This window comes from Passer domesticus, chromosome 14, assembly GCF_036417665.1.
Source record: "Passer domesticus isolate bPasDom1 chromosome 14, bPasDom1.hap1, whole genome shotgun sequence".
In the NCBI taxonomy this organism is placed as follows: Eukaryota; Metazoa; Chordata; class Aves; order Passeriformes; family Passeridae; genus Passer; species Passer domesticus.
This window is the reverse complement of record NC_087487.1, coordinates 3,898,549-3,913,388: the sequence shown is the minus strand read 5'-3', so window position 1 is coordinate 3,913,388 and position 14,840 is coordinate 3,898,549. Positions and strand designations below refer to the sequence as shown.

The 14,840-nt window shown below is 56.8% G+C and overlaps 1 protein-coding gene across 2 annotated transcripts in view; it reads right to left on the bottom strand.

The window, feature by feature from the left end:
• Positions 1 to 14,840, bottom strand: part of LOC135281097 (SH2 domain-containing adapter protein F-like) — a 29,903-nt gene extending 15,063 nt beyond the window's left edge. For both annotated transcript variants that reach the window (XM_064389701.1, XM_064389700.1), the window contains exons 1-6: positions 14,197 to 14,840; positions 7,246 to 7,375; positions 6,108 to 6,308; positions 4,510 to 4,647; positions 1,594 to 1,765; positions 846 to 965 (exon numbers count right to left, since the gene is read on the bottom strand). In XM_064389701.1, coding sequence (XP_064245771.1) covers positions 846 to 965; positions 1,594 to 1,765; positions 4,510 to 4,647; positions 6,108 to 6,308; positions 7,246 to 7,375; positions 14,197 to 14,667 — 1,232 coding nt within the window. In that variant the 5' untranslated portion in view covers positions 14,668 to 14,840. The remainder of the gene's footprint in view (positions 1 to 845; positions 966 to 1,593; positions 1,766 to 4,509; positions 4,648 to 6,107; positions 6,309 to 7,245; positions 7,376 to 14,196) is intronic.

Below are 14,840 nucleotides of genomic sequence, written 5' to 3'. Positions count from 1 at the left end.
CTCAAAGTATACTGAGAGAAGCACAAGGTTAAGAGGCTGTTGTTGGGCAGGGATAGCTGAAGTGCTCAATGAATACTTATTTCCCATCTGACAGGAGCAGAGCTAATATAGCTGTCCAGCAGAAGAGCAAGAAGGTATTTGCTCATCCATCATCATCTTCAGACAGCAACAGGTTTGATTTTGTGGATTTGTGCTGCCCCAAGAGCCAGGACAGAGCTGGATGAGGAGCTGTGGGCAGTTCCCCCCTGTCAGGACACATGCAGAAATGCTTCATGCAATTTTGGCATCCAGAGAATCTGGAAAACTTGGGGAGGATATGAAGATTCCCCAGAAACCACAAGCAGAAAACCAAGCTGTGCTGTGGGGATGAGGTTTCCCTATTGGCAAACCAGAGCAGGGTAAAGCCCTCTCTACAGCTGAGCAATGGAACAGATCCATTGCTGGGGAGGCCAGGGTGGGTACCCACATTTCCATCAACAGTATGTGTGTACTTTCTCTTCCCATAAAACTAAGCTACAAAGAAAAGGGGGAACAAGAAAACCGAGCTGGAAGCTGTAACCAGACACATTAGACTGAGAAGTGAGGCACACCATTTGATCCATCTGAGGGATTATTAGCACTGCCAAGGAAGAGCAGTGGACCTCCAAGATATTCCTGAGAGATGCTTTTGCCAGAAACCAAACCACAAACCTGTGCCACACCACAGGAAAGCGTGGCCTTCATACTGCAGCCATTTCTGCCCGCTCGCGGTCATCTCACAGTCAGCCAATTAGCACGGGCACAATTAACTACGGGTCACCTGTGCTGTGGGTCCACACCCCCCCAGGCCTGGCAGGCTCACTCACTTCAAGGAGAGGGAGAAGTCGTTCTTGCTGGTCTCGCTGTTGCGCACCAGGTAACTGGCCTCCTTGCAGAGCCGCAGCAGCGTCTCCGCGTCCGTCCGGCTGATGGCCCCGTGGTACCAGCTGCAGGGAGAGGGCTCTGCTGTGCTGGGCACAGAGCACACAGCATGGCAAGGGCTCTGCCCAGGGGCAGCAGGGGGAGAGGGCTCTGCTGTGCTGGGCACAGAGCACACAGCATGGCAAGGGCTCTGCCCTGGGGCAGCAGGGGGAGAGGGATCCCCTGTGCTGGGCACAGAGCACAGAGCACACAGTGGGAAAGGCTCTGCCCTGGGGCAGCAGGGCTCTGCTGTGCTGGGCACAGAGCACACAGTGGGAAAGGCTCTGCCCTAGGGCAGCAGGGGGAGAGGGCTCTGCTGTGCTGGGCACATAGCACACAGCATGGCAAGGGCTCTGCCCTGGGGCAGCAGGGGGAGAGGGATCCCCTGTGCTGGGCACAGAGCACACAGTGGGAAACGCTCTGCCCTGGGGCAGCAGCAATGCCAGCACTTCCCCAGGGACTGCAGCCAGACACAGGGAAAGGGGTGGCACTACTGGGGTTGGGAGACAAGGGGCAGGGATAAACAGGCTGAAATGTGGAGCAAAGGAAGAAAGGAAGAAGCGAGTCTGCCCCAGGGATCCTCACGGTGTGGCCACAGGGCTCCCCAGTGCAGGTGGAAGGGTCAGGCAGCCATGCTGGGCAGGCAGGACTCACCACTGGCTCTCCAGGGGCAGGGCAGGGTCAATCCTCTCCCCAACAAAGGGGCCAGGCTCAGCTGTCAGTGCCTTTGTGTTCTTGAGGCTGCTGGAGCCATGCCTGAGGACAGCTCTGGCCTTCTCCTCCCTGCAGGGCGAGGTGCGGCCGTACCCCAGCCCCTCCGAGGGACCTGCAAGACAGACACACATCACAGGCTGGGACCCTAACTGCCTCTGGCAGGAAGAGCCAGAACCACTTACATCACACTGGGTCACCTCACACTGCCCCATCCCCCTGGTCTAAGCAGGGGCAGGGCAGCTCTTGGGCTGCTGCTCACTGCAGTGCCCAGCCTGGAGCCAGTAGCTGAGCCCATGGAAGGCATTTCCAGGGAGGTTTGAAAGGCTCAGGAGGTTTTGCTAATGCAAAAATAGATTCAGTGGCTGTGGTATAGGGTTAAGTGAGATGCTGCAAGAAGAGCTTCCCCAAACTCAAGAGGAAGAGGAGACAGCTGGAGCTACAGAAAGCTGCCAGTTCGGAACCGATGGACACATTCTTCTGGCACAAATAAACAGGGGGTGAAAAAACAACTCCCCGAGGTGGGAAGGGGACATTTTGACTGCAGGTACCTCCCTGACAGTGCCACCTGCCTGTCACCATCCCAGCCACAGCCATGAGTGCGGGGGATTGACCAAGCTGTGCCCCAGGGGCCTGGCCTCCCACTGCCTGTTATTTCCACGCATTCCAGGATGATTTCAGCATTAACAATCTTGCTTCTCTTTCCTCCCAAGAGTTCATTATTGCTCCCTGCACCACCAACCCCCTTGCACAAATTACTTATTGATCAGGCAGAGCTGCCACAGCGTGGGGCTGCCAGGGGCTGACACTGTGGCAGCACAGTCACCCTGGAGGCAGCCCAGCCCAGAAATGCCCTAGGACTTCTCGAATGCCCCAGACAGGACAACTCTCCATGATTCCTGGCTGCTGGATGGGGAGGCAAAAAATAGCCAGAGAGATGTTTTCCTCTCTAGCAGGGCATCCTCTAAGCTGTTTGAGTGATACCTTGTCCAGGCCCTGTGCAGGTGAGCAGGACTCCAGCCTCCCCAGCACTGCAAGGAGGGGAAGGCAGCCAAAAGCAAACCCAGCTAAAATCCTCTGCAGCTTAGCATGGCATAAACCACCCTGAGCACAGCTCAAGGAGGAGGTGCCTGGCATTATGGCTTGACAAGCTCTGCTTCTGCAGCACTCTGGCTTTTCACCAGCCATGCTCGCCCTTGTACATCACACACAGGCTTCAATTTCAACTCATCACCTTAAAAAATTGGGGCAATTGTTAAAAAGCCAGACAATCAAACAGCCCAAGTGTTTGCTGGCGGCACAAAGTCATTGCATTCCAGGCTCAAAAGAAATGCATTGCACCTGTCAGAGGGAGACAGAGGCAGGTGCATGATTAAACAGGATATTAAAAACAAGCCCTTAGGAGGAAGAAGACATCCTTCAAGACGTTCAAGTCACCCCCAGACATGGGAAATAGAAAATGAGACAAAACTCTGGCAAGATAAACTTAATACAACAAAGCAAGGCAAGTCAGAGGGGAAAAAAAAGAGACTCTGTGTTGCTAAAACCAGGAAAAACGACAGTGATGTGTTCATCAGGAGCAGGACGCATGTCAGTGACTGTGGGGATAATAAATGATGGGGGAAAGAAGAGGCTGCATAACAAAGAGATTAATTTTTCTTGACACCTGCATGCATTGCAGGAAGAGGATCAGAAAATTCCCACCTGCCAAGACCTTTCTTCTTGAGGACTGATCTCAGCCTGCAGCATCCCTACGGGTTTGGGAAACACCCAACAAAGCCCTGGCCACTTTGCTCTCCAGTGCCCCCACCATCAGCACCAAAATAAGGCATCCCCTGCAGCCTGTGCTCCAGCCCACCCAGGAGGCAGCAAAAGCCACGCTGGCTTTTATCTTCTGCAGCTCTGCAGGGATCTGGGTAGCTGCAGATAAGGAAATCAGACATCTGCAGCTGGCACTGCAGTGAGTGCCCACCTGGACAGCGTCAGTGACACACAGGCAGGCCCTGCACGCTGCTACACAGGAAAAGGCACAGCTTGCATCCCAGCTCCCCACTGGAAACAATCCAGCCATGGCTTTCCACAAACTCCCCCCACCTAATGCTCTTGGCAAAATCCTAATTCACCACAGCATAAGAGCAAGGTCCTTGAAATATTAATAAAGGGTTAAAAGAGAAGCAGCAATATTTGGTTTTCATAAGTGAGACTGCCAGCAGCATCCAAAGGGGATTTACCCAGGGGCTCTGTGCTCAGCACACACAAAAAAGGTTTCACAGCAAGGCAAACCTGAGATGACAAAGTGTACCTGGGAGATTTGGCTGCTCAGGATAGCAAAAGCAAGAGTGGAGAATCCACAGGGACCTCCTGACACTAAGCAGCAAGGTAATAAAACAGCAGAGGAAACGGAGCAGTGCTAAATAATGAAGAGGGGGAAAAACAGCCCCAGCGTCAGCACTGGGATCTGAATTAGCTCCTAACACACCTGTAAGGGACCTGGGCATTAAAAGTCAGTCAATGAAAGAAAACATCAGCTAAATACTCAGTGCAGTTGTTGAGAAGACCTTAAAAGCAGCCATGAAATGTAGGAAATTTGGAGGCAAAGAGGAGAGAACAAAAGGGACAGTAACGACACGGAATAATCCCCAAAGCAGCTCTGCTGCTGAGAGCGAAGAGGCACCAAAGAGCTGGTGCCTCTTTGCAGCAGAAGGTACAGCAGGACAAACACCACAGGACAACTGAAGGGGCCAGGAGGAGCTGGGGGAGGGCAGAGGGGGGGTCGTGTCTGGCACTGCCCCAAGGCATCACAGCGGCCCAGAGTCACAGCAAGCAGGGCTGCACCCCCCGGTGTCACGCAGGACCCACCATTGGCGTCTTCGTAGCTGTGCTGGCCGTGCTGCGGAGGGGTGGGGGCACCCGCCTCCCCCTCCGGGGGGCTTTCACTGCTGTCCAGCTGTCCCACCGGCGGGGGCCATGGCAGGTCTTTAATGACCTTGATTTCAACTGGATGGGGGTGGGGAGGGTGTGGGAAAGAGAGAGAAAGAGAGAGAAAGAAAGGGTTTAGAAAAAACCATCAGCGACACCAGAGGCCCACAGAGAAGGAGAGCAGTTGGGGAGGAAAGACCTGAGGAAAAAATTCCCAGGAGCCCTACATCAGCTTGGCCATCTCATCCCCTCCACAGCACCGAGCAGGGACAGGCCTGAGGTGGGGCACATTCCCAGTGGAGAGGCCCTGCTCCTCCATCAGTTTTTCCAGCCAACCCTCTCTGGGGTTTGGGGGAGCCTGCAATCACCCCATTCCACATACTTGCTTGTCTGGGGGTCTTGGCCAAGCATCCCAATGCCATCTGTCCTGCCTGTGCATCTGTCTTGCCCTAGGTACCTGCCAGCGGCAGCTGCCCATCAGCAGGGGTCCCATGGACCCCCCAAAGGGAAAATGGGCCAGCAGAGATATTTTGGCATCACCAAAGAGAAAAAACACCCCACGAAACACAGCAGGATCTGCTCTGGCTTCAGAAAATACAGGCAGCAGGTCCCACGTGGCCTAGAGAACAGCAACCTGAACAGCAACCTCGGGACTCGGAGCAGGCCTGAAGCACCCTGGGCAGCACCCACAGGTGAGCCAGACCTGTGAACACACCACCTCCATCTGGGGATACCAAGGAAGGCAGCTCCATCCAGAGCACAGACACCTCAGCACAAACCCAGCCCAGCAGAGCACGGTGTTCCATGATGGAGCCCGACACGCCAAATCCTTGGCACAGGGTGCTGTGGGACCTGCTACCCCAAGCACAAGTGACACTGTGACACTGGGCCCAGCACACACATCTCCAGCTCGCAGTGCCCAAACCCAATAGGTGAACCACTCCCCAACCCCAAATTTCCACATCTCTCTCTGCCATCTTCTCCACACAGTGCCACCAGCCTGAGCACCCTCAGCACCAGCTGCAGCACAGACACACAATGCTGCAATTAAAATGCATCCTAGATAAGAGCGTAGCAATTAGCCAGCACCGGCAAGGAGCCAGCGCTAATGCGCAGCATGGATTTCCTCATTACCAAACACAAACACAATCGATCCCACAGCACGGATAAATAGGTCAGGGGGGCTGGACAAAGGCTCCTTGGGTACCCTCCTGCCCTGAGGAAGGAGTCCTGCTCGAGTCCAGGGTAGAACCTACCCCTGCAAGGCTGAGGGTGTTGATTTGCACCACAGGCTGTGATTGGTGCATGGAAGAGGCAATGGGACACAGGTGTTGGACAGGTTACCAAGGCAGATCTATCCACCACTCTGTCCAGCCTGGCTCCCTGCTCACAGAAACAGCTTCTGCAAGAGCACAAGTACACCCTGAGCTATGAAAATGCAGAGACCAACATTACTGACCCCCAGAAGATGAAGGAACCCCAAAGATCCAGCTTCACAAAAAGTGTACTTTGCTTTATGGCTGCTCCCCATCACTCACCCGCGAAGGCTTTGGAGATCCGCTCCTTCTTCCATTCCCAGGGCTGGTCATACTCCTCTGGTGGCCTCTCGTCGTCCTCGGGCAGCCGGGACTCCCTGGGCCTGGGGCAGTCACTGTCCATGTCCAGCACGGGCTCGTAGGGAGTGTCGTAGAGGTGCAGCGGCCGGGCCGGAGCCTCCCGCAAGCCCTTCTGGCGGATCTCTGCCCAGAGCAGAGGGAAAAGACCATCAGCCTCCTGCCCAACACAGCCACGGTCCCCAAACGGTGCTAGATGACAGGGATCAGTGTCACCCGTGGTTAAATGGGGTAGGGAGCAGCAGCAGAGGAGGAGACAGCAAGCCAGGAGCAGGAGAGCTGCTCAACAGCACCAAGATCCCCACAGTCCCACACCCCAACTCCTGGGCAGCCTGGCAAAATGGGGTCCATGGGGACAGAGTACCCTGAGTCTGATTTCCTGCAGGCAGTGAGGCTGGGTTTCTCCCCTGGACACCCAGAGTGGTTGGTTTAATAAAACGCCCTTCCCTCAAGCAAAACAAAGTCTCTCCCACAGGCACAAGCAGTCTCTCCACTGCTTGCTGGTTTTTCCAAGAAATATAATGGACTACTTCAAAAAGCCACGAGCTTTCCAGAAACCACTTACTCCAGGAAAACCACAGAGCTGCAAAGCAGAGCCAGAGCCAGCATGGTGACCCTGAGCACTGCCTTCAGGAGCACGTGCTCCCAGCTCACCAGCTTTCCAGCCCTAGACAGGCCCACTGGGGGCCCTGCTGCTGCAGCAGACACAGCATGCTCTGCCCCAGTCCTAACTGAATTAAATAGCTCCCATATCCATCTCAGTTTTAAGCCAGATGCATGGAATGTCAGGTCTCTCCTGACTCAGCCTGGCAGCTGGGGTCCTGGGGGACAGCATCACAGGGAGAGATGTGCCTGCAGTGCTCAGACAGTCTTTGCATGCTCCTGCAAACCCAGTGCACAAGGATAAAGCTGGGAAAATTTGCCTGCAAAATGGCAGTCCCCCACCAGAACCATCACCCAGGTTTGCCTTATGTGGGGGCTGCAAGGAACAGAGTGCAGTGGCCACCAAACTCAGGGAGCAGAGGTGTAAAGAGTGGCCTTTGTGTGATGCCTTCCACCTTACCAGCCATCATCTTCTGGGCTTCATATGGCTCCATATATCCATCATTCTCCATCACCTTCTCCAGCCCTGCCTGGCTTCCTGCCACCTGTGCCGCATCAAAGGGATCTGCATAGTCCTCCAGAACAGCCAGCTGGAAAAGGGGAAGAACAGGAAAAGGGTTAAGGCACTCTCTGCCTTTACTGGGAGGTGGAGGGCAGAGCCCACCATGAGCTCCTCCAGCAGCAGCCAGAGTGACCACTGAGAACCCAAACCCACACCGTGGCAGCCCTGCAGAGCCCAGCAGGCAGCTGACAGCTTTCCAGGCACCGGCACTCGGCCGTGGAAATGCTCCAGCCTTTGTCCTGAAAGCTGAGATTGGAGCCAAGCAGAGCAGAAGGCAGCTCTGCCCCTCCCTCACCATCAGGCCCCAACTGCCAGCACCCACATGCATGCCCTGGCCCGGTCCCCACTGCAGCACAGGGCTGCCAGCACTGCTCTACCCCTCCATGGCACACAGATGCTCTCCTCACACAGCCACATTTCCTCTCCCAAGGTGGAGAAGGGGCACAGATCCCAAAACTGGGGTGTCAGCTGGCACTGGCACAGCTAGGAACTTACTGGTTATTTTCCAGGGCTCCTGTGCACTCATTCAAAGAGCTTTTCTAACAAAAGGGCTAAGAATAGCCTATGGTTTCCTCTCCACTCCTTCCCAGGCCACCACAGCATCTCCAGACACATCCTAAGTTAAGTAAGACAAGATAAAACCTTCCTCCAGGAAGCCAAACGAGGAGTTTCTCAAGTGCCATGTCACAGGGTCAGCACTAAATTCCTGAGGTTTGTGCTTACTAGTGCAAAGGAGAGGATCCTGCAGTAGGATATGGGGGATGTCCCAGAGCTCAATCCCCTCCAGCTCTGGAGGCACATACCTGCTCTAGCATCTCAGCAGCTTCCCAGTCAAGGCACCCCATCACATGACCCCACAGTCCTCAAGAAGCCTGGAGCTGTACATCCCACCTCCAGCCCAAAAGTCTGCTCCCAAAGTAGGACCAGGTAATATTTCCACAGCAATCAAATGTACCCAAGCACCTCAGCAGGGTCTGGTCACCTACCAGGATGTAAATCCCCAGCTTGGGGGGGATTTGCTACCACAAAATGGGCTCTGCAGATGTCCCACAGCAAGGACCAAATGTCCCAAGCATGGTGTGGCAGCAGCCTGATCCCACCTGATGCCAGGCTCCATCCTCACCACTATGCTGCCCTGCTCCTGGCCAGCCACGAGACCACGGCTGCTCACACATTCCTCTGCAGCTCCAATAATCAGCTTAAAACAAAAGATTTCTCCCTCCTTCCTGCGCAAGATGCCCAACAATAGCCTGTGACAGAAAACCCAGCAGGAAAAGGGAACAGGAACTGGAACTGTAAACACCTCCATGCAGTCCCAAGACTTGGCACCCCTGTGAGCTACACGAGGCTCTCCGTGCCTGGCTCACCACCTCCTCCCTAAATGTCCCAGCTCCATGGGCAGCTGATGCGTGGGGAACAGGGTCAGCTCTGCAAGCCTGGCCCCCATTTGCTTGTGATCATCCCCAGGCCACATCCCAGCTGCCCCACAGGAGCAGAAGAGGGTTCAGACATGGGGCTGCAGGTGGCAGAGGACAGATGGTGTCAGAGCACCAGCTCCACCCCAGGCAGGGCACAGCCAGCCCCCCCTCTGCAGGGGGAGAGGCAATCTGCTCTCACCTCTATCACCCGAGGGGTGCCAGGCATCACTCAGGCCCTGCCAAGCACGGGGGACACAAAGGAGCGGTGAGCCCAGGGGTCTGCAGCCCTTTTCTTGCCACCTGAAATTTCCCAGGGCAAACACAAGTCGTTGGTGACTTTGGTGAACCAGGACCTGCTTCCCACTGCTGCCTGAGAGATCAGTGAAGCTGCTCCAGACAGCCAGGACATCCCATGGCCTCTCCCCTGCCTCAAAAGCTGCAAAGAGTCTTGCTGCACTTCAACACCTGCAGAGCACAGCCCTGTGACAGCAGCAGCATCTTCACACATGTGCTCAAGACCATGGAGGCATGGGCATGCCAGCAGCATCCCTACACATGCAAATGCACCAGCCCAACAGCCAGGGTGGGTGAATGGGCTGTGCCATGCTCAATGCTAACTTTAGCAGAGCTCTCATGGCTCCAAGAATGTTCAGGGGCTGTGAAATGCAGTTTGCTGACCCTCGTGGGGTTAGCTGTCTGTTCCTCAGTCCCAAACCTGCCATGAACCACATTTCCTAGACAGGCACAGACCTACCTTGCTGCTGGTGGCAGCCCTGGACCCTCCCTCTGCTCCATACATACACAGCAGCTTCAGACAGGGTTGGGAGGCTAACCTGCATGCAGTGGTCACTGTCACAGAATCATTAAGACTGGAAAAGACCTCAAAGGTCATCAAACCCAACCTTATTTCCAAATGTATTTCCTCGTGTTTAGGCCTGGCTTCCCAGGGAGGAATGCACAAGCTCCAGCAGGCTCACAGAGTGGCTCCCATACAGATGCTTCCAGGTGGAGAAAGCAGAGGATGGTGGAGAATCCTAAGAGGTCTCTGTCAAGACCCCTAAAACTGGTTATTTTGCCTGCAGAAGTTTGCAGAGGCACTCAGCAAAGATTAGATGGAATTTGTTGGGAGAGGATGTGATTTGCTGAGTTCAGCATGGACCCAGAGCAAATGGCTCTGATTAGAAGGAAGCTCCTTGGATTTGGGGGGAATTTGCCACACTGGTTTGCTTTTCCACTGCCTCAAGGATGCCACTTCATAGGAGCAAGGTCTCCCAACTGTAGGGTGATGAGAACTTAAATCCATTTGTTTTCCAAATTGTTTGATACGACAGCAGAGAGCCAGAACAGGTGGGAAGACAACTACAGAGAAGGTGGGAAGGCAATTACCACCTCCAGGAGCATCACAACCTTGGGGTGGACAAGCGAGCCCACGAGAATGGTGCCTCAAGCCCCCTCAAGACTGAGGGGCTGCAGGCTCCAGCCAGTGCCAGGAATGGGGCAAACAGCAGGGAGCAATTACTGGGCACATCCCAGTGCCCTTGCACATGGGGCTGTATTACGGTTGCCCAGGAAACTGAATCTCTGACATTTCCTGATGTGAGTACTGGACTTTATGAGCCATGCAGGGCTCTCAGCAGCAGCCACAGTGCAAACTGCTGCTCCCAAGAACGGGAGGGGGCCACAGCCACTGGCAGGGCAGCTCCCAGGGGTGCCCTAAGCCCCCCCACTTTGCTCCAAGGCCAGGCATTTCCATGCTTTGCTCATGTTCCATGCTGCTGAGGGAGCTGCTCACTGCCGGCCGATCCCAGCACACGGCTGTGGAGGCATCGCCTGCTTATACACAGCACAAGCTTTGCTAGATTTGAAATAATTTGGGTGCAGAGCAAAAGCCACCATTCCAGGGCAGCTCTTGGTGCAGACCAGTCCTTCAGGGAGCAGCCAAGCACCACTGGCACCTGGACACGTATCCTGCTTGAGCACGAGTGTTTTTCACATGTTTATCTGCCACAGCAATGCACACCCAGATCTCTGCTGCAGCACTGAGGCTGGTCTCACTCTATTATACATGCTAGCAGTAAGGGGAAAAGAAGAAAATCAAAACAAATTTAATGCAAAGAACCAAATCATCACTGGGTTCTCACAGTCACACAGCTTTTATGCTGCCCACCAGTGAAGGTGACAGATCCCAGCTCTTCAAGAGCATTCACAGTTCAGACACCAAAATCCCAGGGCAGAGCTGGGGTTCTTTGTCCCATCTTGCTCAGAAACATTCTACCTGCCACCACCTTCAGCTACAACAAGATGTTTCACTCTACACAGAGGTTTGCAGAGGATTCCTGGGGAGATCCTCCACCTTAAAAATGAGCTTCCTGCCCTGGAGGTAAAGCACATTTGGGTCTCCTCAGAAGATTGATAAATTGAGCAACCTCCGTCAGGTGCAAAATTCTTTCAGTTTTACACATCTGGCAGCTCGGCTTTTGGCAGACACCAAAGCCAAACCCAAAAGCAAGCACAGTGCTGACCTTCCAAGAAGGGTCTGGTGCACGGCCCACAGGGGACAGCTGGGCTGGGCAGGGAGCCCAGGGCTGCACCCGGGGCACAGGAGGAGGGCACAGGCACCGACAGCGCAGCACCGGCAGCGCGTAAGATGACTCAGATGGAGGAGGCTCTCGCAGGAAGGACACACACCCAAGAGCTTCCTGACCGCCTGTTCCCACACCCTGCGGCACTGACCCTGCACTCCAAGGGCAGCAGCGACTGCTCCTGGTGGGCACAGGACAAAGATGTCCTCAGGCACTCCCCAAGGCCACCTCAAGCCTGTCCTGGGTGCAGGCAGGAGCAGCGCATCTCTCCCACTGCATCCCAGTGGTGCTGCTTCTTGTCCCTAATCCAAACACAGCAGGGAAGACACTTCCAGAATATCCACCTGGCTCAGGTGAACAGCACAGGGCCAGTCCATTGTCCACCGCTGTGGGAAGGCCCGGCACACCAAGCAGACTGAGGAAGACATTGCTATCCACACCATTTCCAGCAGAGCTTGGAAAGCAGCACCAGCCACTGCAGAGCTCGCTCTAATGCATCCCCACAGGATGCTGCAGATTCCAGAGAAGGTGCAAAGATGTGACAGCTCGTGCTACAGCAGCAAAGCATCGTGCAGCATAGGCAGGAAGGATTCCTGCACCAAGTTGTTCCTGCCCTTTCCATTCTCCAGAAGAAGCATGACAGCTTCAGCAGGCACAGGGTGCCCAGGGAGCACAGACAGCCCCCAGCCACAACAAACCACATGGGCTCAGCCAAACCACACAATCAGGAACCAGTGACTGCTCTTTCCACTTGTCTCCATCCTAATCATCCTCTCTTGGAAGGGCTGCATATTTTACTGGAGTGATTTTCCCCATCAGTCCTTAACAAAAACCCTCTCTGCTCCAGCAGCTTTGTCTGTACACAGAATTGTACTTCACCTTTAACCTCCAGCATCACCACAACCCAAGAGGTCTGTAGTCTCATCCCTGCAGCACGTAGGGAACAGTGCCTCTTCCTAAGTCTGTGCACACTGAGCCCCCTGCACAACCATCATCTCAGCACAGGCTCCAGCCCAGCTCCAGTATCCCTTCCCTGTTCCAGGACAGCTTGACATCACCCAGAGTAAGGGTCACAAGCAGAAGTAACCCCCCAGCAGGCACTTCCATCCTCCTGTGCCACCTTCCAAAAGAGCCACCATGATGTTGGAGGAGCTGGGGAACCCTCCCACTGCTCAGCCCAGTAGACGAGAGCTGCAAAGGGCTTTTCAGCCCAACACAGTTGCTTTACATGGTGGATGTTCCCTGGCTCCTCCAGGAAAACTGTATTAATGGACAGCTGCAAGCACTATCAAATATTCCCACTTTTACTCTGGTTTTGCCCAGGCACTGGAGCTCTGTGTCCATCACATACCAGAGCCCTAAAGAATTAGAAGTCTCCTCCCTACAGTGGCATGCAAGACCATCAGTAATCTAATCACTGCCTATCTTGAAAAATGAAGGCTCTTCAGCCTAGCGCGGTTTGAGCACAGTTTCCCCAAATGTATCCCAGCTTCTGACTTTTCTCCAAACTTCTCAGATTCTCCCCAGCCTTTAGATCCCCAAACAGCCTGGCTGTATCTGTCAGCAGTCCCTGCTTCCCACAGCTCTGGCTCAGCCCTTTGCACATCACAGCACGAGTCCACATGCTCCTGCTCTGATCCTGCAACACATATTCCAGAGGAAAAACCATCCAGACTGCCTCAGCAAACCACAGCACCACGGTGGCTCCTCTGGTCCCTACTACCAGTGCCACCCTCCTCATCCCCCTCTGCTGCCCGCAGCAGCCAGTTTACCTGGCTCAAAGGGGGAGCTCTGCTGGGCCACTCGAGAAATCTCCTAAAAGCAATAAGTCAGTAAGGCAACTTCCCAAGATCCACCAGCAACAAGTTTTTCTATCTGCTTAAAACATTCTCTAGCAGATTCTTCCCGGTGCTCATTTCATTGTGCCGCCCGGCAGTGCCAGGACCACGGATGGCATCACTGACTGCATCCGCGATTCCCTCCACCAGCCAGATCTGCAATCCCGTCGAGTTCGCCTGACAAGCCCCGTCTTGCAGGCGGCAGCGCCAGCGGGCACTAATTACCCCCTCTGCCTTTATTTGCGCAGTCCCCGCATCAGCCTCTCCTCCAAAGGGAGGCCCGGCACCAACGGCCGCAGCCCCGCTCGGGCTCATCCTCCATCCTCCGCTCTGAGCCCGTCTCCCCATGGGGAGCTCCTGCCCAGCCCCTGCCTCTCACCGGGGATGTTTCTCGCCTCCTTGCCAGCACCAGAGCTCCAGGCTCTCTACCCTGGAGAAGCTGGCGGAGGGGGGCGGCAGACAAAGAGGCGCTGAGGCTCCCTGACAAAGCAGCACGGCATCTCTGGGGGTCCGGCCGCCGCCGCTGGCACGGACAGGCGGGCAGAGGGAGATCCGCCGGGCACGGAGCGCTGGGAGGCCCAGGGTCACGGGCCCAGCGTCGGAGGGCACGGCAGACAGCGCTGTGCTCCCCTGCGAGCGCGCTTCCCGCTGGGGATCATACCTGCCTCCCGCGGGAGCCGCAGGAGATGCCGGGGCTGCCCCGCTCCCGCTGACGTGTGCCCGGCATGCCGGTGCGGCCGGGGCACGGGGGAACGCGGCACGGAGCCCCGCGGAGCCCGGCCATGCCCCCCCTCGGGGCTCCAGGATCTAACCCTGCTCCTTACTGCGGATGCCAGCAGGCTGGCGGGACCACCGAGGCCATCTCCGTGACCGAGGGGCTCAGGCTCCACCTGCCCCCAGGGTCCTGCTCCTGCTCCTCCGGGCAGGGAGCCCCCGGCGCGGTCACTCGGGACATCGCAAGTGGCGAGGTTCCGCGGGCAGAGCACCGCGGCCCCGTGTGCGGTCACTCACCTCCTGCGGCGGCTCGTCGGGCGCTTCGGGACCGGCCGGGGGCGAGCTGGGGGGCGCCGGCACCGGCGGCGGCGGCGAGGGGCTGGCGGGCACCTTCTCCACCGCCTCCACCTTGATGAGCCGGTGCTTGGGCGAGACGTAGCGGGGCCCGTCGGGGGCGGCGGCGGGCGGCGGGCCGCTGTAGGGGTCCTCGAAGTCGCGCTCCTTCTGCAGCCGGTAGGCCGCCACGATGTCGGGCTGGGCGGCGGCCAGCGGCTCGGCCGCGCCCCCGGGCGGCAGGGGCGGCTGCGGCGGCGGCCCAGCGCGGTAGTCGGGCTTGGGCGGCGCGGGCGGCGCGGGCCGGGCGCTGCGGAAGCCCAGGTGTTCGCGGAGCCAGCGGGCCATGGTGCCCACGCACTGCGGGGCCCCGCCGGCCCCCGCCCCGCCGCTGCAGCCGCCGCGCTCCGAGGCGGCCGCTCCGCTCAGCAGCATCGGCGCCGGCGGACTGAGCGCGGCGGCGGAGCTCGGGGGGGCGCGGGGGAGGCGGCCAGTGCCACCTGCCGGAGCGCCGGCTGCGGGGCCTCCCCCGCCCCGCCCGCGCCGCGGCCCCGCGCCCGCTCCCGCTCCCCCCGGCGCGGCTCTGAGCGCGGCCCGGCCTCCCCGGC